At 50.7% G+C, this 26,365-nt stretch overlaps 1 protein-coding gene across 2 annotated transcripts in view; it reads right to left on the reverse strand.

The window, feature by feature from the left end:
* Window positions 1–11,990: 11,990 nt before the first annotated feature.
* Window positions 11,991–26,365, reverse strand: part of SORCS3 (sortilin related VPS10 domain containing receptor 3) — a 432,841-nt gene continuing 418,466 nt past the window's right edge. For both annotated transcript variants that reach the window (XM_090057528.1, XM_090057527.1), the window contains exons 24-27: window positions 25,814–25,913; window positions 22,016–22,121; window positions 16,852–17,012; window positions 11,991–16,167 (exon numbers count right to left, since the gene is read on the reverse strand). In XM_090057528.1, coding sequence (XP_089913654.1) covers window positions 16,103–16,167; window positions 16,852–17,012; window positions 22,016–22,121; window positions 25,814–25,913 — 432 coding nt within the window. In that variant the 3' untranslated portion in view covers window positions 11,991–16,102. The remainder of the gene's footprint in view (window positions 16,168–16,851; window positions 17,013–22,015; window positions 22,122–25,813; window positions 25,914–26,365) is intronic.

The following is a 26,365-nucleotide window of genomic DNA, read 5'->3' on the forward strand; positions in this document are numbered from 1 at the left end:
CTCTCAATCGCAGCATGCACACTGCATGTGCTGCGTCGGCTGCAGTATGCCCAGCATCTGTCCCCATCCAGCCCTGCTACCCCTGGGCTTGCATTTGAGGCAGCCTTACACGTCTCCACCAATGGTTCAGGGCTCCTTTTGGCCAGTCCGATGCTTCAAAGAAGATGTTGTGAGGATGAGGAGCTCATCTCTAGGCTATTGAAAAAACCACAGTAATCAGGAGACATAGGCTTTATTTTCCTTGGATCCTTTAATTGTGTGTCAGTGAATTGCTAGAGGCAGGCTGAATCCTGGTCACCCTGGTGCAGCGGTGCAGGGGACAACTTACCTGCCCTATACCCATTACCAGCATCCAGGGTAGCTGCGCTGGGGTGGGGAAGCAGGCTCAGCACTGTGGGCGGGGTCTGGGACAGACATTGCATAAACTGGTTTGACCCAAATCAGTTAAGTCCGATGCTACATTCGACCAGGTTTATCTTAAACCAGTTTCAGCCATTTTAAAACTGGTTTAGATGCACTGAACTTCTGTTGTGTTGCAGGTTGAAACCAGCTTCTGATCACTTCATCCGGTTTATGTGCAATGTCTGTCCCTAGGCTGGGAGTGCCGGCTGCTCGTAGGTCTGCTCTCCGCCTGACCAGAGAGTAGCGTAGCTACGGTAGCACAGAGCTCATCGTGGGCCTCCGGGTTCGGGGGCACTGAGGTCTGTGGTTAAAAAGCAGCCACGATCCAAGTTTGCCGGCAGAGGCTACAGATCAGGCCTTCTGTATATATGCACCTTGTCTTGTTCCTTCTCTCCAGTGCCAGGCGCTTAGCTGCAGACACTGGAGAACATTTTGCTTTTCTCCTTTTTTATTTTATTTTTTTTGTTTAAAATATAAAAGGGGCTGCCGGAGCACTCACTGTCAAGTAGGTCTCTAAAGCCCCATGGGTAATGTTCTCAAATGACAAAGCTGCTCTCCTTTTTGGCAAAAGTCTTTTATCAAGTGATACGGTGGCACATTTTCAATCATCTCCGTATCACAATGAAGAGACAAACCCTGTTAGCGTTGTTCTCCGAAAATCATAAAATGCACTGGCTCGGTACACCTAGGGACCAGCCTGGGCTTTGAGCTTCCATGAATCTGAGCAGCAGCAGGAGAAGTGTAATTCAGTCTTTTTAACTTGGTGATATATATTCATGTCAGTGGCTTTAAGATAAGGAAAAGACTTTAGTTGAAGAATGAAACTTTTGATGAATAACCCAGGGTACGATGAATAATGTACAAATATTTCTTCCCTCTCAGTCAAAATGATTCCGGATCCTTTTTCATTTTAATCCTTGTCGTATTCTTCCATTTCTTTTTCCTTGAAGAAAGGGAGGCTGGGGAGGGGGACGTGCACACTTTGGGGGGGGGGGGTAAAGAATCTTATAGCTCAAAATAAAAATCCCTCCTAAAAAAAGACACTTCCCCCAAGTCTCCTTGATTGCACTTAAAGATTTATTTTTTTCCCATGGCTGCTAGATTGCTGGGATATTAGATGTAATAGAGATGTTAATGATAGGCTATCGTAAAAAAAAAACAAACCCTCATCCTCTTTGTGCTCCTCCTTATAAAGAAGATGAGGAATTCATCCAAGAAGAATGGTTCCAGTTCGCTGCGAGGCATTTCTCACTACATAAAAAATGAATCCGCGTGGGCTGCTTTTTGCCTTCCCCGTTTCATTCCTAATTCTGGCCTTGTAAAACTTATTGGTTATTGTTGCTTCTCTTTAGAGAGGCAACAGAAAGAACAGGTGTAAACATCAGGTTTTATTTGTTTCCCGAACAAGTCTGGGGAGAGAGAGAGAGGAAGAGACAACAGTTGTTGTACATGCGAGGCCTGAAACATTAAAACCTCGGGAAGCTAGAGGGAATAGTGGAGTGCAGCCTGAGGTTGGGGGAACATGTTTGGATTAAATTAGGGTGAGGCTTTCAGGTCACTGTCCTAGGGTTAGCGTCATCGTAAGAGGATGGTGGTATATACTGGAATAATTGCTGGAGTTCAAGCTAACCAAATGCAAATTGAAATTAAGGCACGTGGGTTTTTTTTTAACATTGAGGGTCGTAAACCATTAGGACCGTGTACGATGGGAAGTGATGGGTTCTTGCTCTCTTGATGGCTTCAGATCAGGACTATGCTTGGCTACTGCGTGTCTCCCAAAAAGGCAAGGAAACCCAGTGGGAAAACACATTCATCCCGATTCCCTTTGTTTCTTCTGTACAAACATCCTGTGTTGGAGGCTGGCCTCTGGGGAATTGAAGCCCTCCATCAAAAACACTGAAATCAAAGGACTAAGGCAAAGGTGGAGAAATCTGTCCTTTAAATAGCTGGACCCATAGAAATAAAGTCCCATTGATCTGGCCTTGCAAGGCAGGGTAAGCAGCCAGACCTCAGTTCGTTGCTTTGTGCTTTAACATTGAGGGTCGTAAACCATTGGGACCAAGGAGAGACGTCCCCAGTGCAGTGCACTAATCCCAACATGGAGGTGTACTTCTAGGAGAACGGGGGAGCATGCCAGTCAGTCCTTGGTCACCTGTGATAAGCTGGCTGCCTCCCTCCAGTTCAGTTGTAACATTTGACTATTTTACTAGGCCCCAAAGCCAAAGTTGGCTTTAGCAGTGATATCACATCGTTCACAGGAAAGGATTCAGATGGCAAAGTCTTCTGATTGCTATTAGTCTGGGGCAGACTGGGTGATCCAGAGGGGTAGCAGGCACCCATGCCCCCTGACTAACCTGCTGAGCCATCTAATGTTGCCCGAAGTCTTCTAATGCACAAAGAAAGCAGGGTGGGGGGTGACCATCCTGTGATAAACACACAGTCTAAGCCTGCTTTGGGGCTAACGGTTCAAGGTATTTAGGTGCCTAGTGAGCTCAAGGGACGTTATGCATCTGTGGAGGGGTGCAGTGGAAGAGCAACCAAGGCTTCTTGCTATGGGTGAATAGGCATTCGCTTGATCCTGGCTTCGGTGTCCGGCTGTAGGTGGTCTGGCTGTAGGTGTGCCACTGGCTGTAGAAACTGTTGTCCCTGAACCATGCTGAGCCACTGGGGCTGCATGGACCTATGCACCTGATTTCCTTCAGAGAATAGGCCCCTTCTGCCTGCTGTGAGGCAGAAGGTGATGGGAAGTTGCATCTTCTCTGGCAAGGAGATGCAGCAGACAGGTTGAGATGTAGAAATGTGTCCCACGGAGCTGCAGAGTTGACAGATTAATTGAATCCCCTACCTGCCCTTCCTTCAGATGAAAGGTTCAGGGACATCAGGGCAGAGAGAGCTCCATTGATAACAAAGCCGTAAGCGTAAGGAAGGGCAGAGAAACGTAGTGCTTGAAGTGGAGGGCTCTTGTTTTCCAAGTAAGCAAGCTAGAGGCTTGGTAGATGAGGTAGTAGGAAGGAAACAACTACAGCGCTTGATCCTCATCTCCCTGTTGTAGTACTTCCTCTCCGCATAATTACCATTCCCCAGTCCTCCCAACCTGCTGCTATCAGCGCATGACTTTTGTCTTGTGGTTTCTGGAACGTTTGTAGAGAAACATCAGGTGTAGACGGGGCACATTGTGGGTGGGAGTGGTTGCTCTACATCCCATAGGAGACCAAGGTCTCAAGAGCAGCTATAGAGGGGCATGCCAGACTGGCCTCATCAGCGTGTTTCCAGGTTCGGTGTGCATTAGCAGATCTAGGATGGGGGGCACCTATCTGGGGACAGCCTGGCTACAACGTGCTTGTCCTATTAGAAGAGTGAAGCGGTGGGATATATGCCTGGGGAGCTTACGGGCTCCCCATCACTGGAGGTGTTCAAGAAGAAGCTGGACAGCCACTGGTGAGAGATGATCCAGGCATAGCTATCCCTACGTGTTTTGCTGGTTGCTGCATGTGGCTGGGAGGGAATCCTGTCCCCGCTCCCATTCTCACACATGCATCAGGTTTCTTTTTCCCCTCAGAGGCATTGGGTGATGGCTGCAGCCAAAGCTGGGGATTGTGACTGGGTTGTGCCAATGCTCCTTCTGGTTCCTGGATAGAGGATCTTGGGTTAGACCAGTCTTCATATTTGGGGTCACGAAGGAATTTTACCCCATGGTCAGATCCCAGCCTAGCCCTGGAGCAGAGGAGTATATGGATTTTCCTCTCTAGCCAAGGGACATGGCCCTCTATCTGCAATCTTGTAAGCCTCTGTTGCATCCTAACCTGCCACAGGTAAAGCAGGGGGACCACAACAGTCAACTTTCTGCTTCTGTAAAATGTTGTTATGTCTTGTGTTGTGTCAGGGTTGACAGTAGTTTTACTAAGAGGTTAGATTATGGATTTGTTTAGGTTTGGATAGGGGTGATCCTGCCTCAGGTGGGGGGTTGGACTAGATGACCTGCAGGGATCCCTCCTAGCCCTGCTTCTCTGTGTTTCTGTGATTACTGGATGCCTGTGGAGTAATGGCTGGTGGGATGGGAGTGCTCCACAGCTACTATCAATAGGATAAAACCTGGTGGCATATTACCACCAAGGAAGTATCTGTGAGAGCAAGACATGGGAACAGCCCTGAGATCACTCCACTTATTGGATGGTGCCAGGTGAGATGGAAAGTATCTCAGATATCTTGAGGACTGGTGCTTTATAACCAGAGGAAAAGAAGTCAGGGGGATACGGAGGCACTGTGGGGCCAAACTTCAGGCCAAAGGTTGCTCCCCCCGCCCAAAAAAGAATGTTTTAAGCAGTTTACACCTTAATCTCCCTGGGCACGTCTGCATGTTCATTAATGCACCTTAGATACTGCACATTTAGTGTAGTACTTGCTTTATAAAGTACTAACTAAATGAGCAGTACCTAGAGTTACTGCACGGTAGCGCCGGTGCGTCACGGGTAGTTAGCGACACTTACTGTGCATTAGCCTAATAACACTCCGCACCGCACAAACCATGCTAATAGCCTACTGCGCAGTGTTATTAGGCTAATGCACAGTAAATGTCTTGTGTAGATGCGCCCTCTGGGCTGGAGTCGGCTTTCCTGTGGCTGCATGTAGAGAACAGCTCAGTTGAACTGCAGTGTCCCATGGCCCCATTTGTACGAGGTGCAAAGCAAAATCTTGGGATAGGACTTGAAGCCTGAACAATCTCCTGGTCTTGAGGATGGAAGTGCTACAAGCTGAAACCAGACCCTCTGAGGTATTCAGGTAGGATCAGGAGCAGAGTGCTCATATCTAAAAACCCTTTAAGGTCTTATGGTGGAGCAGAGACTAACTGATTCTTTGACTGTGTCTACATGTGCATTTACACCAGCTTAAATTTACTGTGCTATAAATTAATGCATGCACATGCAGATGCCAGCCTATTCCCACTTATTGCACAGTAAAGTGCATTAATGCTGTGTGTGGTCAAAAATTAGTCCCAAGTCCATCTACACACACAATGTTACTGTGCAATGTTACTGTTACACATGCACTACTGCACAGTAACTAATCGGGTGTAAATTTGATACCTGCATGATGAAGGTATCAAATTTATGCTCAAGTTGGTGTAAGTCACCGGAGTTACTGCACAGTATGGGCATGTACGTGTAGATGCAATCACATACTGCACAGTAGTTTTGGTTACTGCACAGTAAATGTACATGTGTAGACATGCCCGTTGCGTACAAACCGCAGTAGGGACCGGGAGGACAATGTATGTGTAAATAAGGACAGACAGAGCAAGAGAACCGCAATTACAGTTTCTTTCCCTCGAGCTGTTTCATGCCGTGCTCCAGATAAGAAGAGCAAGGCGAGAAGAGGGTGACTGCTAAACCTCCTTGCTGCCTGATAAAGCAAAACGAAGACGACACTGGCTTTAATTGGCTAATTTACCAGCCCACAACCGGAGTGTTACCCTTAATCTAGACTGAAAGGAGAAGTGTGGTGGAGGCAAAGAAACAGAAATAGAAATAAGTGGTGAACTTGGCTGTGTCAGGACCCAGATGGTGGCTGGGAAATGTCAAGAAGTGAGAAGCCGGTGGTTGCATCTGTAATAGTTCATCCAATTAGCACTACATTTGAAGGGTGAATGTCAGTGAGTGTCTTGGCCGGCTCGCCTCAGGAAATTACAGCTGCGTTGACCTGGGCAGTCTCTGGTTTTCTGGCAGGTATGATGGTATCTCTCTGTTGGGCACTGGGGAGAGGTGTCGTGTGTGGTGAGTCTGGCTCCCCGCAAGCGAAGAGCCTGACGCTGAGCTGGTGACACGATAATATAGATCTGTAAACCACAGAAGGCTAGGACCCATGAAGCCAATTCAGTCATCTAACTGGCTGGAGGGTTAATAATTATTGTGATAGTTGCTGTTTGTGAGCAGTCATTAGCTCTGATTTAAAAAGTAGAAACAGGATAATGCCAGCACCTGGAACCTAGTTCAGATCCAAACTTCAGCCAAAATGGAGCCTGGTTCATAGCTTCTTCTGCCATCTCCCTGTCCACCCAGCCACAATGGCGTCGAGCTCATGCTAGGGGATACACTAATTGAGACTGTCCTGAACCTCGACAAAATTGAAGGATCAAACCAAAAGAAATTTCATCTGGTTCAATAAGGAGAAGTGCAAGGTCCTGCACGTAGGACAGAACAATCCCCTGCATGGGTGCAGGCTGGGGGGTGACGGCCTGGGCAGCAGCTCTGCAGACAAGGACCTGGGGGGGCAGGGGACTAGGAGCTGAACAGGAGCCAGCAGTGCGCCCGCGGTGCCAAAAAGGCCACCAGCATGCTGGGCTGCATGGGTAGGTGTGTTTCCAGCAGGCAAGGGAAGTGATTATTCCCCTTATTTGGCACCGGTGAGGCCACATCTGGAGTCCTGCGTCCAGTTCTGGGCCCCCCAGTGCTGAAAGGATATGGACACACTGGAAAGAGTCCTGTGGAGGGTGATGAAAATGGCTGTGGGGCTGGGGGACAGGACTGGTGAGGAGAGGCTGAGGGACCTGGGCTGATTTAGTCTGGAGAAGAGAAGACCGAGGGGGATTGAAGAGCAGCCTTCACCTCCCTGCCGGGGGTTGCAAAGAGGATGGAGCTGGACTGGTCTCAGTGGGGGCAAACGACAGGACAAGGAGCAATGGGCTCAGGCTGCAGCAAGGGAAGTTGAGGTTGCATATTAGGGAAAACTTTCACACAAGGAGGGTGGTGAAGCACTGAAACGGGTCACCCAGAGAGGTGGTGCAGTCTCCACCCTTGGAGGTTTTGAAGACCCAGGTGGACAAAGTCTTGGCTGGGATGATGTAGCCGGGGCTGGGGCTGGTTTGAGCAGGGGGTTGAACTAGATGTGCCCTCCCGAGGTCCCTCCCAACACAAATTTTCTATGATAAACCCCAGGCCTCTCATTCTCCACCTTTAAATATCAGTGATAAAACCTCGGTGATCAAGCTGACCAAGTTCAGATAGGGTTAATTTTTTGGTTGAAAATTGCCTGGAAATAAAGATGGATGAAAAACCCTGATTTTCAGAGGTCTTTAGGCAGCTAATTCTGACTTGCCTTATTCCTGTGGGAATTTGTTGCTCAAAGATCTCTGAAAATGTGGATCTGCATATCTTTAACAAATAGCGCCTCAATCTTGATCCAGACTATGAGCAGTTAAATAAATGTCTGAGCCAAACCTGTGAACCTGGGGCGGGGGATGAGAAGCTTTAGCTCAGCGTGCGCCATTAGTGCCTTGCAGCCATACCCAGCGTGTCACCGTCCCCGGCAGTCGCTGCAAGACGCTGGTTGTGCCAATGACCAGGGCACGTTTAGAAACATCCCCCACTGTGAGCATGTGCATGTGTCTAATTAACTGGGTGCTAATTGGACTGCAAACGTGCAGGAAATGCTTGAGAGAGGTGGAAAATAAAGGTCGGTAGGGAGAGGTTAAGCGCCTTGCCGGCGTGTCAGATTTTTGCTCCGTTTTGGGCTACTTGATCTTAACTGGGCAAACACACCCTGGGCTTGCCTCAGTGGCCCTGTTGGGCACGTCCTGGGCCCTTTTTTAAGCTTAGAAGACCTTGCACAGAGGCAACTATCTGTATACCCAGTTTTCACTGCCCCATAAAGCCCAGGCCATACCTGCTATGTGCTCTTGAGGACCTTGGGCTGGTTCTCGAGGACGTTGGGCGTGTTGGCGAACACGAATGTGCATGGATACGGTCCCACCGCGAGGTATGCACAGGTATGTGAGAAGAAAGCCTGGTTCTCACTAATTTTACAGGACTGAAGCATTATGACCCGTTTGGCCACCCGCTCTGGCTTCGCTTCGTTCCTTCTCTTCTTACCGGTAGAAACATAAGGGCTGGGATGAATCCCCTCGGCCAGGGATTGGCAACCTCTGGCCTGCAGGCTGGATCTGGCCATCTCACCCAGCCCGTGCGGCACGTGCGTCGGGATGTCGGTGCCAATTCGGCGGCTGCGGGAATCGGCAGCGGTGGCAAAGCTCGTTGGTGGCCCTGCCTACTGAGCAAGATGCATGTATCTTGCCACGCTGCTGCCTCTGGGCCCCGTGGCTCTCCTAAGCAGACCAAGCCCGTGCTTAAAGAGCAGCCCAAGCCGTACGCCAACCCCCGGTGTCGCCTCGAGCTCCGGGCGCTCGGCCTTATTTTATCTCAGCCAGCTTGCCGCTCCCCTCGTTGGATGCTCCCTTGCATTTCTTTATTTAACATTTTGCTGCTTCAGCTGGAGCTGTGTGAGCGGCGCACAAGAAAACGCGGGAGTTATTTATTTTAAATACCAGCCTCTCCTTCCAGCCGCGACCTGTTACCATTTACAGGGCTGCCCACCATGGAGGTCGTTTCCACTGCCCTTCGCTCAGCCTGAAGTGGCAACGGGTGGCTCGAAAGAGCAGGAGCATCCGTGGCGTAGGCGTCCGAGGGGCTTCGGGAACACGCCAGAGAAACAGCTCTGACTTGGCACTGCCTTTTACAAACTCTCGGTTTTTGTTGGCAGGAGCAGGAGGGGGAGGTGTGTGTCTTCCCATGCTTTTATTTTAAAAAAATACTGGGCCACAGTGGGGCCTGACTGTTACTGAAGCGTAGGAGAAGGTGAAGGCCAGGCTGAGACTTTGGCCCATCCTCTATAAAATGGAGGGTTTTCATTGACAGCCCCCTGGCATCTTATAAAAGTGCAGGGCACCACTGTCTTTCATGGGCATTTTGTGCATCCTGCAAGCCCCGGGCAGAGAGATGCTGTTTTTGGCCATGGCATGTTGAGCCACGGCTGTCTGTGAAACAATAACCCGTGTTTTTACACTGAAATGAAAAGTGGCCAGTTGAAAATTGGGAGTGATGTTTGGATGGAGAGACAATCTGTCCCTAGCCTTTCAATTTTTATGGATCCTGGGGAATTATTTCATGGGCTAATGTCACGGTAAAAAAAATCATATGTTAAAGTAGCCAAGATGACTACAAGAGTGTGAGCGTGTCGTGATGATTACTAGGTACAAGAAAGGATTTGGGAACTTTTGGCGTAGGATTGAGGCATCCGAGTCCCAAATTATTGTCTGGAAACCCCTCCGCCCAGCTGCCATCTCACCCCGGCGGCGGCTGAAGTCTGAGGGCACCTCAGGTTTTAATGTTAAAGTTTCCCATCTGCTTTAGGCTCTGCTGAGAAGTGCGAGGGCGACCACCCAAACCTTGATGCCACTCGACAGCCGGGGCCCAGCTGGCCCCTGGGCCCCACTGGCCTCCCTCCGCGTGTCTTGCCCAGGCAGCTTGGGCAGGTACAGGGCTTTTTTGGAGACGTGCCCAGGACGTGATGCGTGCCGCCCCTGCTGCAGGCAGGTTGGATTGCTCATAGGAAGTGCAAATCCTGGGGATTAATGTCATCTTTTTACGGTGGCTAAGAGGTGGGCTAAAATGGCACCTATAAGACCTTACATTTGGTTTCTACAATGCTTCACTTCTGGGTTTGGGACCAGCACGGCTTTGAAACCCTGCTTCAAGAAAACATTTTTATTCCATGTCATAAACAGCCACCTTCTTCCCTTCCTTCCTTCCTTCCCTGATTGTATTTTATTACCCTAAAAATGGGCTCTGAAAATAGCTGCCGGGCCCAGCATGGCACCAAAAGGGATTTATTCCATTCTTGCAGCGGGCATGACGCTCCTCTTCACGGGACCGTGCGTGCTGGTGTGTATCTGGAGGGACTTTGCTGTGGCTTAATCTTGGTTTACGCCTGCAATTCAACTCCCCTCCCAAAGGCAGTTCCCTTTGTATTTATTGAGGGCAGAGCTCTCTCCCCTGCCCCCTCCTCTCTGCAAAGCGTCTGCGCAACTGCATTGAAAATTATAGCTACCCGGGACCTGCCGGCAATGAATCCTCTGGAATTGGGAACGCTCTGTTTTGTTTCGTGGGTGACAAATCTTATTGGAGCAATTTTTCTTTCTTTCGCTCTCGCTCTCTCCCGCACGCATCCTGCATGTTTGCGTTGCACACCGTATCTCTGATGAATGAGCTTGAGCTGAGAGAGCTCCCCTCTCCTCCATGATCCAAGATAAACTCACCGCCAAGGAGTGGGGGGGGGGTCCATCATGGAAACATCAGCTGCTTGGTTAATTTTAGCACCAACGCCAAGAGCATGTATGTTTTAGATGTTTAAGGCTTTGCAAGATCAGTGGCAGCTCTGCATCGCTTGCAGTCAGGTTTCCACCCCCTCCATCGCCCAAGCCAGCCTCCTTAAAGGAAAATCAGACCTTGCAGAAGAGTTGTGTCTCGTGGGACCTTGGGTCCTGTCAGCTGTCGGTCTAGTGATGTAGCACCGGGATCCGTGATGGGAGACTAGCACTCCTGCGACGTATTACAGTACTAGGTCAGCAGCGCAATGGTGCTTTGATAATGCTTAACCGAGGTAGCACTTCACTGGGGAGAGCCACGAGCCAACGTAAGAGAAGGCAGAGGGAAAATCCAGCTGAAGTCGCGCCTCGTCTCTGCTCTGTTGTAGCATGCCGATCCGGAGCGGGCTTTCTGTTTGCGGTAGTACCGGGTGTGAATGATGCTTGGTTGATCGTTATAGTGTAGGGGTGTTAAATTTATGGATTCGGCTCTCGGAGCCATGTTGTGTGACCCGTGGGGCTGGCAGACGGGATAGGAATGATCTAAATCCAAGACACAGCCTCATTGACCATGCGTGTCAGAGGCAGCGGAGCAAGCAAAGACTGCACTACCCCCCCTTCCAAAATTTTTGTTCACCTGGACATTATGGGATCCATTGCATGGGGAGTCCAAACCCAGCCTTGGCGGGGGGGGGCTGGGGGAGTTTGTCACCCCTGTTATAGAGCATCTTTACACACGCACAATGGAGCGTGGCTGCCTGATGAGGCGGATGGATAACATGAAGGATCTTCTGCCTTGTTCACCTAAACATACATAGCACAAAGGTACATAGTAGTAAAAATTATCTCCCTGCTTCCCCAATATTGGGGGCGGGGGGTAGCCTGGAAAGCTACAAACTATTCGCTCTCGGAAAGTCATGCTGCATTAGCAGTTTGGCTTTGGATCATAATATGTTTCTGGTCCACCGAAGTCCATCACTCTGGATGGTTGTGGAAAAACCCTAGACAGGAGCCCTCCATGCTGCTGCCAGAGCATAGCACCATTGGCCTCCCAAAATGTAGTGGCCCAGTGATCTGTGGGACAACCAAAAAATAGCCCCACCAAAGTTAAAAACCTTCAACAATGGAGATTCCACAACCTACAGGATTTCTGGAGGAGGTTGGCTGCAAATATCCAATTTTAAGACCCAGGTAGACAAATCCTTGGCTGGGATGATCTAGCTGGGGCTGGGTTGGACTCGACGTGACCTCTCAGGTCCCTTCCAACCCTGGTTTTCTATGGTTGGTATGGTTCCCTCAAGGGATCACCACCCATGGGTTAATAAATACTCTTCTAGAGCAAACATTGGGCCTCTTGTGTTAGTATCTGAGGCACGAGCAGATGCAGACACTGTGCTTGCACGTAAGACAAGAAGGACGAGGACCAACAGAGCAGCCGTGGGTAGCTCCGATGTACAAAAATACATTTATTTTCAACAATTTCAAAACCACTGCCTTTTTTTACAGTAGAAATATTCAAATGGAACAATAAAACCAAGAACAGTATATATATATATATGTATATATATATGATTCATGCATTTGCTGTTTTACTGTGTTTAATACAAGTATTGCAATTGTCTGCCCCATTTCAGCCTTAAAACAGGAAAGATGTGTGAGACTGATGCTCTTCCAACAGCTCGGAAAGAGCACGGAGGATTTTGGGCTGGATCCTTGGGCTCAACCAAGCTGGTGCTACAGGAGAGTCTGTAGATTAATGCCAACTTATTTCCCAATGCCAGGACTAAGTAGGAACTGTGGATTTAGGCCATCTTTGTATTGCCTAATCCTAGGACTAACTGGGACTCTTAGAGCAATTTAGAGCAACCTGAAGGTTGCTCTAATTTATGGTGGCTGCAGCCCTGGATTGCTGGAGTACGTGAGTTTTCTGGCTTTGCCCCTTTGCCCTCACACCTCCTCCATAAGGGCCTAAGAAGGAGGGGTGATATAGAGCTGGTGACCACATAAGGAAAAACCACAGTCATGCTTTATATGCCCAAAATATGGTCACAGTGGGCCACAGGGAATGCAGCAGGGCCCGTAATCTTCTGTATTATTTCTGTAGATGTAGCTACAATTGATCCTTCCTTGGGGGGGCATGAAGATGGACTAGATGGCCGCCTGAGGTCTTTCCCAGCCCTCTTTTCTATGATTTTATATTATGACTAATATAACGGTGTTCATTTCTTTCTCTTTGCCTCAGCAGTGTCCGTCACAAGGGAATCACACTGCTAAGGGAAAGGGAGACACAAAAAATTACCTATTATTTTCCTTTATTTGCCTACAAAGTGCATGGGTCATGTATTTTTGGAACAAAGGGACCAACCCGGACAGCTTTGACTCTCCATGAATTTACAAGACCACGGTACATAAGATGGGGGTCAGACACCTCTATGCTCTTCCCCATCAATGTACTTAACAGGGAAAAGGCCAAATCCTTCCATCTGTACTTAGGGCCCAATGTGGTGAGACACCTCCAGGCATGATCCAAAGCTCACTGAGAAACCCCCGTGGACTTCAGTGGGCTTTGAAATTAGACCCAGTGTGACTAATAAGGCAATGAAAGATGAGGTTTGTTTAGCAGAAGCACCTGCCAAAATGTTTCCATCTGTATTTCTAAACCAAAAAGAAATAGCTTATTAAACGACTCGGTGTTTTCTGGTGACAGACACCTGCCTGGTTTGAAATATTGCTGTTTTTTTCACTGCAATGAGGCATCTCTCTGCTAAAAAGATACTTGCTTTCTTGACTGGCAGATCTTTTCCCTTCTGCCTACCCTTCCCAACCCTACAAGATACCAGGGGGAAGTAAGGTAGAGAGCAGGGCACGGGGCCCTGAAAGTGAAAAACTGATTTTGGTTTGACTCGAATGAATGAGAACATAAAGCAATTTCGGTGAAAAACCTGGGAAAACATCAATGGTTTGTGTATGGGGGGCGGGGGGGAATAATCCACGGCAAACCGAATGAATTGCTTACTGATGTGGGGGTAGACTACTTCTCAGCCCGCTCTGTCTAGCAGCTCACAGAAGCAGCCCCTCAAACCCTTACTACAGCAAAATGCCACTTAAGGAGAATTTGGAGCAAACCTCGGTCCAGCTCCGCGCCAGCAGGAACACCTTTTATGAACCAACGCCCACACACCAAGAAGGGATGCCGTAGCCCTGCAGTAACTCTGTTATCAGCAGATTGGGCCATTACAGTATAATACGTTGGTGTTTCAATATAAAGGATACGGTGAGAGAACCGGCGTATGCACCCGTGATGGATGGAAATGCAAGGTCAGGGAGGAAAACACAGTTATCCGTCTCCAGCTTGCATCAGGGATGAGCGCAGAAGAGGAAGTGTGGGAAGGGGGTTATTTTTAAACCTAAGGGAATTATTTTTAAACCAATGAGAAGGATGTTGGGTGCTTTAAGAGCAGGATCAGAAAGCACTGAGACACGTGGAGCTGAGCTTGCTTTGCTTTAGTGTCTCACACAAACAACATTTTCCTAGATTTTGGCTTTGTAACCATTTGTTTGACTGTTTAAACTAATTGCTCCATCTTTTCTACAGAGAAAATCGGATTTGGTCTTGCTCCCTACAAAACAAACCCAGGTGTCAGTGACTTCTCACCTCATTAGCAGAGCCCAGGTTGTGGTGGTGTCCAGTCTGTAACAGATAGAGGCACTTTGAGTCTTGGGCAGGTTGCTAATAACGCCTCCAGTTTCCTTTAAAAAAAAAGCCTGTGCTGTTTATCATCCTTCTTCTAATCATGGCAGATGAACTGGATCCCTGCCTTTAAGTGTACAGACCTCTGGGGATGCTCAGAGGTGGACCCGTGCCTTAGGAGGAGAGCCCCTCTTGGCTTTCCATCACCAGGCAAGAGCACAGCAACTCCTGAAAAGGGCTCAGGACCTCCCGGTCCCATTTGACCTCCCATTCAGTACCTTGCAGAACCAGGCCCAGTTTCAGCATCTCAACTCCAGTATGGATGGGTGAAAATAACCCACGTGCTCCTCATTACGCTGTGTGGGTGATGATCCTCAACCTTGACTGAACACATCAGAAGGCCCTGAAATCCTCTGAGATGTTTCCACCTTACAATCACCTGGTTTTTTAATGTTCCCATCTCTGAGCAGGATGCACCACTCATGAGGAGGGGTCGTTGTGGCTTTTACAGACTGCGGGGCTAGCAGATGTGCTGGACTGTGTGTAAGAAGGGTGTCTTAATATTGAAGGTCAAGAGGTTTGGCCAGATTTCTGATGCGGTTTCCAGACAGCCTTAATCCTGAGGCCCTGAGCCCCAATGACATGCCTCTCAACAGGATGGCCAGCTTCTCATGCTCTTCCCCCTGCTGGAGAGCACTTTACTCCATGCGTGTAACTTCGGCGACGTTACTTATGGAAGGGGGAGTGTGAGGAATCAGAATCTGGCCCGCTGTTACGAGACGGCACAGGACTTAGGCTGGGTTTTGACACCTTATTCAAACCCAGGATGAACTCCAAGTACGTTGACGCTCCTTTCTCTTCATCTCTACGATGGTCTCTTGTGAGAGTCACTACTGGATGACAGAGGATGGCGGTTTTGCTTTAGTGATGTGGATGAAAAGGTGAGAAAAATCGCGGTGAAAACCTCACACCCTCCTAACATTGCTCCCCCTCTTCAAAAATTACAATACATGTCTTCCAGTGAAGGAAAAAAGAAAAACCATCGTGTCATTTATATGCAGCGCTGGAAGCCTGGCAGACAACTGAAACACATTGTGAACCCACGTGTCGCACAAGAGCTTGCTGTGGGTCCTTGGTTGGTTGGCACGTGTGTGGGTGTGCACGTGTGGGGGGGGGTGTATGTGTGGTTTGTCGTTCTTTTTCGTTAAACTTTTCTTTTACTAAACATTAAATTATTTCCCAAGAAATAAAAAGCTATGTACATTGTCATTATCTACAGTAGGTCGTCTGCATCCTTGCTATTAACATGCACAGGGGGGGAGGGCCTCATTCATAAACCTAGACGTGCCTTCCTCCTGCTCGCCGTCTGATCTTGCTTTTCAGGTTTCTTTTTAGCCCATCGTTTAAAAGACGGCAGAGGTGAACAGTGGCAGATCTAATCCTGCCCGCACCGGTGAGACGAGAGGGAGGGGGCTCGGTGTGCTGCAGCATCGGATCCGGCGTCTGGGCCCGATGCTGGTAGGACAAGGCGGCTGCTTCGCCACTGAGTACGGGGTCGGACCGTTTCCCTGTAACACTTCGGGTAAGGATTTCCAATCCACCTAAGAGATTTAGGTACCTGATTCCCATTCACCTGAATGTGAACCGGGCATTCGAATCCCTTAGCCTTTTATTTTTAACCAGTGGGAGTTTCCCCAGCACTAAGTGTCCCCTTCCGTTTATGAATGTGGCCCTGGTAAACAAAAGACCCGTCCCCCCGCCTCCCTCCCAAATAATAATGACATATAATTTTTTTTCAATAATAATAATTATAACAATAATAATAATTACAAATAAAAAGTCAGAAATGCTGTAGACCAAGTGGATCCTCAGTATTAAACGCTAGTGCAGTTGGGGATTTCCTTTGTGCTTTCGCTGTTAGCAATTGTCGAGATGCTTCCTGGAGGAGACAAGCAGGGGAGAAAGAGGGTCAGGAAACACGCACGCATCCGCAGTCTCCACGTGCAAGTCACTGGGAGACAGCTCAGAAGGACCTAAAAGTGTGGGACGATGGACCCCACATTCACTGCAATATCAGGCAGCTGGGTCCCCTTCATGAAGTCTAACTGGGTCGTCCCCCGGGGGTGGCACGTGAAGAAAGAAGTCACAATGCTCTTAAGTCATCACATATTGTAGGGAGGTCACGAGCAGACGGAAGGGGGGTCCCCAGTATGGAACAAGCCGGAAAACTTTGGAAAAACATGCAAAGCCAGCCGAGTTTCTTGCTAAGATGCTTTGGAGGGAGATGCTTCTCAACCCCAGACATGGCTGTCTTGCCCCTACCATCGGCACCTAGACTCCAGGCGGCCCCGGATGAACTTTTAGTATTGGGTCCCCCTTTGCCGGAGATAATGATAGTTGGGTTTGTTTTTCGTTGTCCGATTATTATTATTTTGGGGCCCTCTTTCTGTCCGGGCCCCGGGCGGCTGCCCGGTTTGCTCATGCCCTACCGTGACGTCCAGGTCCTCGGCCACTTGCCTTCCTGGACCCTGGCAATACGGACCGCCAGCCCCCGCGGGATTCAGCGCACGCTTCGCATCAAGCACCGCTTGGGAAGAGGCCCCAGCAGGCTGCAACCCCTTACCTAAAACCCGCGTGTCCAGCTCTTTGTCCATTAGCTCTTCGGGGTCAGTGAATTCACCCAGAGTGATTTTGGGGGGGTTTTCGCTTTGGCTGACGGACCCGATCATTTCCTGTTCTTTGTCATGCTGGACCTGAGCGTAGAAGTTAATCCACGGGATTTTCCTGCATGGGAGAAGGAAACGCAAGGCCCTTTTTTAAGCTGTGACCTTTGACTGGAGCTCATTAAGGCAAGACTTAGCTCCCCCCATAGTGCAGTATGCAAAGAAGGGTGGTTATGGACTATTTTATGCCTACTGAAGAGCGCTGGGATGCTGTTGCTTCCTACAGGAATGGACTCGAACCCACGGGTTTCTGAAGCCCAAGTCTGCCTGTTCAGTGCAAAGCTGGCCAGTTTCTCCCTTTCACCAGAGCCTTCAAGGATCCAGCAGCATGTCCTGGGTCCACCACTGCCAATCTTGAGCCTGGCAGGTGGCTGGCCCCATGCATGCAGCTTAGCCCGGTGAACATGTACGCAGCTAATTAGGATCATTTGCAACTGTCGGCTCTGTGCATGTAAATTAGGCAGCTAATGATGCAAGGGGGGGAGAGGATTAAAAATCTATTTAGTGATGCCATTTATTCGGAAAAAAGCCTTGTCCGGCTCATCCCCATCGCCAAGCTCCGGTTCTCTCCCTGGGTGAAAGGATTCGTAGCCTCCGTCGGGGCTGTTCTCTGCCTCCTGGTTCGTGGTAACGAGCAAGGGAAGGTGACGGTTCCCCTTTCCCAAGGGACGCCGGCGGGCTTGGATTAGCTCTGGCTTTGAGGACACCCCCCGCCTGGAGCGTGGATGGTGAGAAGAACGATCCCGAGCTGGGATGTAATTTCAGGATGCCATGCGGAAACGCACCGAGGAATTCAGACCTCGGGTGTAAGCTGCGACCTCACGCACGGTGGCGGTGAACATCTCTCATTAAGCTGCTGGAAAGGTGCCGTGCCTCGCACTGCGAGCTGCTGCAGTGGGAAAAGTCTTTGGGCTCCATAAGGAAGACACAACCAAAGGAGATGTCTTCCTTGTAAAATACTGCCTCTAAGTGCTAACTCCTTAGGCGTTGGAAGGGCTCAAAGAGTCGGATCCTCGTGCATATATAGCAATTAGCATACGTAGCAATATAGCAATTAGCCCAACTGACTCGAAACGGAGCTCCGCTGATCTTACAACCGTGCGTCCTGGCCCCGCGTTTTACGCCCTTCCTTCGTCATCAACAGACCAATGCAACGATTCTCGGGCAGCCGTGCTTAACAGGTATAACATCCTTTGGGTGTCTTTCCCCCTTCGCTTGCACCTTAAAAGTTCACCGTATCCGAGAAGGAGCTACGCTGTGCTACAACCGGACTCCGCTCTTTGAAATGACACGACTGCAGCTTACATGCTTGGAGCTGCAGAATTAATACCGCTGATTTTCTGGTGTTGTGAGGCTTCAGAGGCCTTGTCACATAAAAAATACTGCCTCTGTATGGCAGCAAACACCCAAGTCAACGAGGGGGAAAGGATGGCAAGCAAGAAAGCGGACAACTACCCCAGTAAGAGGGTATAAGAACCTGCAGCGATGGCTAGGAAAGGGCGAAGGACAGTCAGGGGAGCCCAAGGTTTGAGGATGGATGGGAACAGGCCACACAACAAAGGATCCAGAAGACAATGATTATGCCTGAAGATCCAGGGAGCCTGGATGTGACCAGCTCAACGGCCTTCGGCTTCTTCTGAGAGCCATGGAGAAAAGAAAGCGGGCCAGATGTGCCCTCTGTGACCCCCCCATAGCCATGTGCATCGTCCTCTTTCTCCCCAACACACACACACACACACACACACACGTGTGTGCTCATATCACATGGGAATGATATGATGCTTATATCGTTCCCACACCCCCAGCATCTGCGGCGCACCCATTATCCCACTGTATTTCAGCACCTGCAAAAGGTGTCCTTTAACGGTGCACATGCACATGCTCTCTCCCCCTCTCTCTGCCCCCACCCTTGCTCCATCTCTCCTTGCCCAGCCACGGCCCTACGATGGGCACTTTCTGACCCACCCGCTGAGCCTGTTGCTTTGCAGCCTCCTAATCAGGCATCTGCGGGTGACCCCGTGGCGTGCCAGTTCTGGAAATTTACTGAATTAAAAACCCAGGCAGCTGCCAGCCCCCCTGAGCTCTCTAAACACCAGCTCAGTATTCAGCCGGGGACTCCAGCTAATCATCAAAGTACACACCGCTAATGGACCTCCGCAGCCCAGGAAGTGAGAGCCCTCCGCTTGCTCCGTGCCCCCTGCTCCGTGCAGAGCTGTCGCGCACGTTCATTTCTGATCGAGACGGGCAGCGGGTTTCTCCGGCGCTCAACCATTTCCATTTCTTTTTTCCCCGCTTCCTGCTGCTCCTCTGGATTTCTGATTTTTCCTCCTGACCTTAGCACTTGTCACTGCTGCGTCTTGTTCACAGCCGAGCGGCTGGTAACAAAGAGTATTCCTAGCCCCTAAATTTGTACTTACACGCGTACACTTCAGTGCACGCCTCCTGAGTGCAACACCCCGTAGCGTTGTGCGACAGTCAGAAACAGGGAGTCAAGTCAGCACCGTGATGTCGGCTACTTATCCTGCGTTGAAGCCGGGGAGAGTTGGGAGGAAAGGATAAGGTGCCCAGCACCTGGCCGGATTGTGGCTAGGGTCCAAGATGTTACACCTGAACCGTAAGGGATGGCTGTCCAAGGAGCTACACGAAGCTCTCCAGCCCCTCTTCCACTTTCAGGGGACTCAAGGTTCGGCCTCCGCTCTTTATCAAGCTGGTTTCCCTTTTACTGAACCCCAGAGAGAACCAGCAATGGAAAAAAAAAGGATTGTATATAGGGGGGAAAAAAGGATTGTATATAGAGAAAAAAAAGGATTGTATATAGGGGAAAAAAGATTGTATATAGCAAAAAAAAAGGATTGTATATAGCCAAAAAAAAAAGGTTGTATATAGCAAAAAAAGGATTGTATATAGCAAAAAAAAAAAAAAGCAAGAGAAACTCAGCCTCTGGATGCTGCACTGAGCCACATCTCAGTGCATCTCCCACGCCTGACAAAGCAGCTAGTACAACATCCCAGGTGCAGGCCCAGCCAAAAAAGCTGCCACTGTATTGGAGAGCTGCTTCCAACCCAGCAAAGCAGCAGGGATCTGGCGTCAGGCCCAAGGACGTGACAAGCAGAGGAGGGCTGGAGACCTGAAACTCTGCCTTGGAACAGATTAAATAACACGAGTGCGGAGGGCTTCATCCTGAGCCCCGGAAGTCACCGGGAGCATAGCCACCGGCTTTCCTGGACATGGGGGATAGGAGCAAAGCCTCCCCCTGACTTTGGATCAGCACCACCAGCTGATTTGTGTTTAAAAGCTCAGACACGAGTAGAAACTTATTCAGTTTGCAGAGCAGGGTCCCCGGGCCTCAGAGCGTTCCCCTTCGGCCCCGCCAAGGGTGCCTGCAACCCCAACACGACTTGTTGCAGCACAAACATACCCAGCGCTAAAGAAAAGTCAGAGAGAGACACTGAAAGAAGGGCTAACCTGTCTGAAGAGAGCTCCGGCTTGGGAGACGGGGGCTTAAAAATGATTCGTGGCCGGAGGGGAAGGGGATGCGCAAAGCAGGTGGCAGACGCGAGTCCCGCACCGTTCTTTGCCAGCGAGCAGAATTGGGGCACGGCGGCATATTGAATATAGCCAGTGCTTCACCGGATGCTAGGAAGAGCCCCCAAAAAAATCAAAGCTCCCTCTGGTTAAGGATGGTTCCTCTTCAGCGTGCGCGGGATCTGCTCGCCAGATCGATTCTCGTCTGATCACTCGAGGCAGGCGAGCGCAGCTCGTGCCGATTGCTGCTGGGGAGCAGCTTCTGCGTGTAACAGTCGCATCAAAGCGCCTTCTTGCTTAGCTTAAAACCACCAAGTCCTGCTCCTGGTGCCTCCCGCTCCCATCACATGCCCCCACCGAGACCTCGCTGCTTCTGTAAACTCCCCGCTGAGCTGCAGGAGGCAGATATGGATCCCGCAGTTTCTATGGAGACATAACGATCCGAGGGCTGAGCATGTTTGGGGGTTTTTTTTTATAACAAACCCCTCTCAGCTAGCGGGGGTGGGGAGGGTTAGTGCAGGGCTCTGGTTCAAACTCTTCTCTGGTACTGATGCAACTTGCTGTTCAGGGCCGCAGAAGCATGTCCAGGAGGAAAGAAAATCATCCACTGCTTTGGCAGCTCGGCAAATCTGACCGGGAAGCCCCCGAGCACCAAGCAACCGGTGCGTGCAGCTTCATATGCTGCGTGCACGGGGACGCTGCGTGGGAGAGGCGAGGTGGCCTTCGCCTGCAGAAGAGGGGTGGATGGTCACATCGGCGGCTCGGCTGAGCAACGAGCGGAGATGAAACTACGGTCTCTGGGGACCGTGCAGCAGTGGGAAATGCACGGATTTGGGAGGGACTGCCTGCATTATCGAGTCCGGCTGCCTGTAACCAGGGGCAACCAGGCAAGAGACATTTCATCCAAAAGCATCCTCAGGAACGGATGCTCCCATTCCTCCTGCGGGCCGCGGGGCAACCCCTCCGGACCCTGCTCCCTGCCAGATAAAGCTAGGCCCTCAACAAACCAAATACGCTCCCCACCAGTGCAAATCCGGTGGGAAATCCTCATGCTAATATCCTCCTTTTAACTGGCTTTCCACCCATTGAAAAGATGACCCGAAGCAACTCAGAATCCGGCCCCAAAGGTTTCAAGCTCATTTCTGCCCCTCACCACCTCGTCCCATGATGCAAGTCATCCCCCAGAAACACCGGGTCACAGAGGGGCTGTGCCGCAAATGCTCCCTGCGTGGGGAAGCGAAGCGACACTGGGAAGTCACGGCTTCGTCAGTCCAGTGCAAGCCACTGGCCACCAGTAAACGGTTTCCAGCACGGAGGTGGGGTTTGCAATTGAGAGCTCAGCCGGACGCCATCAGCAAGCGAGATCTCCCTGCTGCTCCAACCCAGCAAAGCTCCTCTGAGGACCGCTTTGCCCCCAGCTGATGTTCTGGCCCCCCGTGCCCTAATGCACGTCCACAACCAGCTCCCCGCCAACTCTACGCGCTGTATTTTGGGGTTTCTGGGAAACAGCTGGCGTGCACCGACACGTCCTCGACGTACCTTTTAAATTTGTAGATCAAAAAAACAGCCAAGCCGACAAAGACGACGGATAGCAACATCAGCATGGCCGAGCTGCTGTGCCCAGTGCTGGAGTCCACGAGGGGTGCTGCAAAGAGGAAGGGCAGGCTGTTATACTTGGAAGTCGCTCACCAGCACGAGGGGAAGGGGAAGCGGGGGGAACACGGGAGTTGAGCTCGCTTCACTCTTTGCAGCGTCTGCATTATTATCCCTGCTGCCTGGCACATGCTGTTTGAGCAAAGTCAACCGGTACGAGACCAATCGATTCCCTTCCCTTTGAAAGCAAAGTCCCTATTCAAGACAGCGCAGTATCACAGCTCCTAATGAAAAGGGCGCTGGAGGCTGAGCTAAGAGGAACTAACTGCTTGTCAACTGCCCCGTGTTAACTCTTCGGGCGTCTCCCTTTCCGCTACCGTGGGGTCAGAGAGCAGAGGCTTCGAAAGGGGAGGGCGTGCAAAATGGTGCTGCGCTGTTTTTATTGCGTCAGCCTGTGTCGGAGAAGAAACCCAACCTGAGCGCCAGCCATCCCCCCTGACCGAGGCTGCCCAAGCTTTGCAGGTGGTTGGAGCTCTGCCCTGTCGCCGTTTGGCATGTATTGGTGGTCCGTAAGGAAGGGTACGGCGCGCCTTGTATCTGTATTGCTCCCGCAGCTGGCATGGGACTGAATTCCTGCCACGCAGGAGTCGTACGTGTGGGATGAAGAACTGGGATCTCCTTTATTTTGAGCCCAGGGCAAGCTGTGGGCATGATTGAACCGACTGAAAAAAACGTGATCCAGCTTCCACCCGCTAATGTCGCCGAGGATGGACGGGGGCCGATGCCAACGGTCCTCAACCTGCTTAGATGCAGGGCACTTCAATAATTTTTTTGAACTTGAGGGTGCCATGGGTGGGAATCACCACGGTGCTGCCTCGAGGCGTCTCAGCTAGGCTGCAGCTTCCGCGGCAGCGAGGTGGGACTGCCCCATGCGCCGCGTGCACCGCCAGGGCCCACCTTCAGTGCAAAGCCAGCTCCACGCTAGCTGCCCCGCTCACCTGTTTGCAGGATGTACCGTGCGGGGTCAGACCAGGGAGGGCGGTGGTAGGACTGGGTGCTCCTGCCAGCTTTAGGTTGATCAGATCACCCTGACGCAGGCAGGCACGCACAGCCCTGCTGCTTCCCACCCGGGCTATGCACGGGGAATCCAAGGCCGCCACGTTAGACACACGCATCTCGAGGCACCCCTGCAAAGGGCTCACGGTGCCCAGTGGAGAGCCGCTCGTCTATGCCGGCAGACACACGCATGGTCCTTGCTCTGGATCTCCTGCCGAAGGGTCTCGGGCTGCCAGTGCGCAGCTCCTAGCATGCCTGATGACTTCCAGGGGAGCATTTCCAGAGCAAGTTGGACCTCTTGATTTTGTAGGGACAGGTCTGAAACAAACTCAGACCCCAGATTTTAGGGTGGGAGGGTCCAGAAAGCTTGCCCCGGGTTTTGCCAAGGGCCTGTCCCCTTTCAGTGAGCCAGAGCAGACCCTTGGCCCTGAAACCTGGATCCATGTACAAGGTTTGCAATGTAATTCTGCGCCGACCCTGATGTTCTGGCTCGGCCCGTCGTCCGTCCCCAGGAGGAACGCTTCAGGTGGGGCTGCTTCGTCTGGAGCCTTGTGTTCAGTTTCCAACCCCCTGGAAGCAATTTGGTCCCTAATGAAATCAAGTCCTGACAGCTTAAATAACCAGCATCAGCCTGCTGCTGCTGGCAGTGGCCTGTATAAAGTCAGCATCTGGAAGAGAGGTCGTGACCCCCAGACTAACCTGGCTGTGAATGTTTCACGAACCGGGAGTGCGAGTCCTATTATTCCAGGAGACAAACTCAGTGGAAACAAAAACACTGTTTTCTTTTAATGAGGACATCAGCCAAGTAACATGCCTCAGACCTGTCAGGATAATTGCAAGGGCTGGTCTTCAAGAACAAGGGCAAAAGCTGAGGCCAGCTCTCATTACATGTTTCACATCAGGGTGGTCTGCAGGGGGAATGAGGCTGAGAAGGGGATGCTTGCTACGCTGTGTGAAGATGGGGTTTGTTAGGTAGCATTTAAATGTATATGCATGCCGATTTGTAGAGAAGGCTCGCTGTTAGGGTGCGTATTCCTCTGTGACGTGCCAAGGCCTCCTCTGTGGAAGTCCCACATGCTTAAATACTGGTATAATAGTAATACCCTTCTGCTTGATCCAGTGCCTGTGGACATCAATGTAAATGCTCCCACTGACTTCCTTGGCCATTGGATCAGGGCTTTAGAGATTACCTTTTGTCTGAGCTTCTCAAAGTACATGAATGACAGGAATGCATAAATTAACTACAACTTACAACACCCTAGGATGGTGGGTGAGTAAAATGAAGCACAGAGAGCTGACGTTTCCTGTCTTTGTAAGTGGCAGCTGCTTCAGTGCATCTTGAATTTTGAGTACGTGGCTGAAGACGGCCGGCTTTCAGAAGCACGTTGCTCCTACGGCTGTGGCCGGCTGGGCTGGAGTAGTGGGTGCTTTGCACCCCTGGAAATCTAGCCCCACGGGTATCCACTGGGGTGGAAATCGGAAGTCCCTAAGCCCCTACAGCCACTTCTTTGGCTTAAACGCCCTGCCCAAGGCCGTGCACTGAATCGGTAATGGAGCTGAGACCCGAGTACCAGCCCCGCCGTGCCTACAGTGTCCCTTACCAGTATCAGTGAAGGCGGCCTTGGACCTTCTCTCCTAACTGCAAAGCACGAGCCCTGATCTGTCTGAAGAGTTTTACACTGAGGTAAATGCTAACCACCCACGTGGCAGCTTCCTGGCACCCTGTTTTTTTTCAAAAAGAAGGAAAACTCTCCATCTGATCCAACTACCTAGCCCTTCCTCTTCTCCACAGGTCTTCCACCAGATTTCTATGCGTGGCATCCCCCTTCCTTCAGAGCTCGTTAAGTTTTGAGTTCACATTCAAAGCTTCCTTGGACCTGTGGAGAGCCACCCCCTGCCCCTCCACTCTTGCATTTCTCTCTGTAACACTTCCTGTGATAAGCAAACATCCCTGCAGCCGAGGTGCAGCCTTCCCTGGTCCAGTCCCTGCGGGGCTGGAAGGATGTTGACTCCTGAGAAACTTTGGACCGGGGAAAAAACCTAAACATATGAAAGAGGGTGTTTCCCACAGCCAAAACTCCTGGACTGCTCAAGCCCTAGCTTGGATCCAGACTGTGTAACTTTTGGTTTTCTTCCAGGGCTAGTGGAGACTCCCAGATGGGGAGGCAAAGCACACAAGGCAGCGGAGACAATATGTTGACCTTGCAAAGACAGAGACTAGTTGGCCCAGTCCGTGCTTCACAACACACGGGCAATGCCTCTTATAGTTTCATAGTTTCGTAGCACTTAGGGTCGGAAGAGATCTAAACAGACCCCCCGCGCCAGGCAGAAACAAGTGCCGGGGTCATAACACCCTGGCCAAATCTCTGTCCTGCCTCCTCTTGAAGACCCCCAAGGTAGGAGAGAGCACCACCTCCCTTGGGAGTCCATGCCAGAGCCTGGCAGCCCTAACTGTACAGTAATCCAGTAATCCTCTCCTTTGGTTCCCTGCAGGCTGGGGTTAGGAGGACACAGAGTGATTCTGTTTTTCTATCCGTGCTGCCTCCTGGCACAGCCTGAATTATGGAGGGATTGACTCCTCTTTACCCAGCTGTCCATGCACCATTAACGTGCCGATCTGTGCTTCCGCTCCCAGGACTACTGAAGCGAGTGAAGGAACCGCCGTGGCAAGCCGGAGTCCGTGCTTACCTAATGTTAACTGCGTGACATACACGACCACTTCGACCCCGGGCTTCAGCTCAAACTGGACCAGGTTCTGGTTGAGAGCATTAAAGAGGATTTCAACTATCTGAGGAAACAGGAAGAGATACACAGGGTTAACGGGTGCAACGGACAGTGCCGGAGAGCATTTTGGGATGCAGACAGCCAATGGAGCCTATACGGCCTCACCTCTTTTGCAAGAAGAGAGTGGGCAGACAGAAAGAGAGAGAGCGATTTTGTTATTTATGGAGATAGAGAGTCAGCATGTTATTTAAAGAACGCGGTGTTATTTCAGGCAATTCTCCTTATAGGAAAGGTGTAATTTTTAAGACTGTGCTATGATGCATTTACTGGGAGGAAAGAAAGAGAGACAGGCTTGGGTAGGATGTGCCCGTCTGGGAGGGGAAGTTCCCCTCGCATTCTCCCCACCTGGATTCAGTGGGCCTGATCAATGCTTCCCACTGATCTCAATGAGTGCTGGATAAGACCCAGGACCTATCCTGTAACCTGTCCTCCTTCCACCCCTGCTTGAGACAGTAT

The sequence above is a fragment of the Crocodylus siamensis genome, chromosome 7 (assembly GCF_052110815.1).
Source record: "Crocodylus siamensis isolate JL-2025a chromosome 7, ASM5211081v1, whole genome shotgun sequence".
Taxonomy (NCBI): Eukaryota; Metazoa; Chordata; order Crocodylia; family Crocodylidae; genus Crocodylus; species Crocodylus siamensis.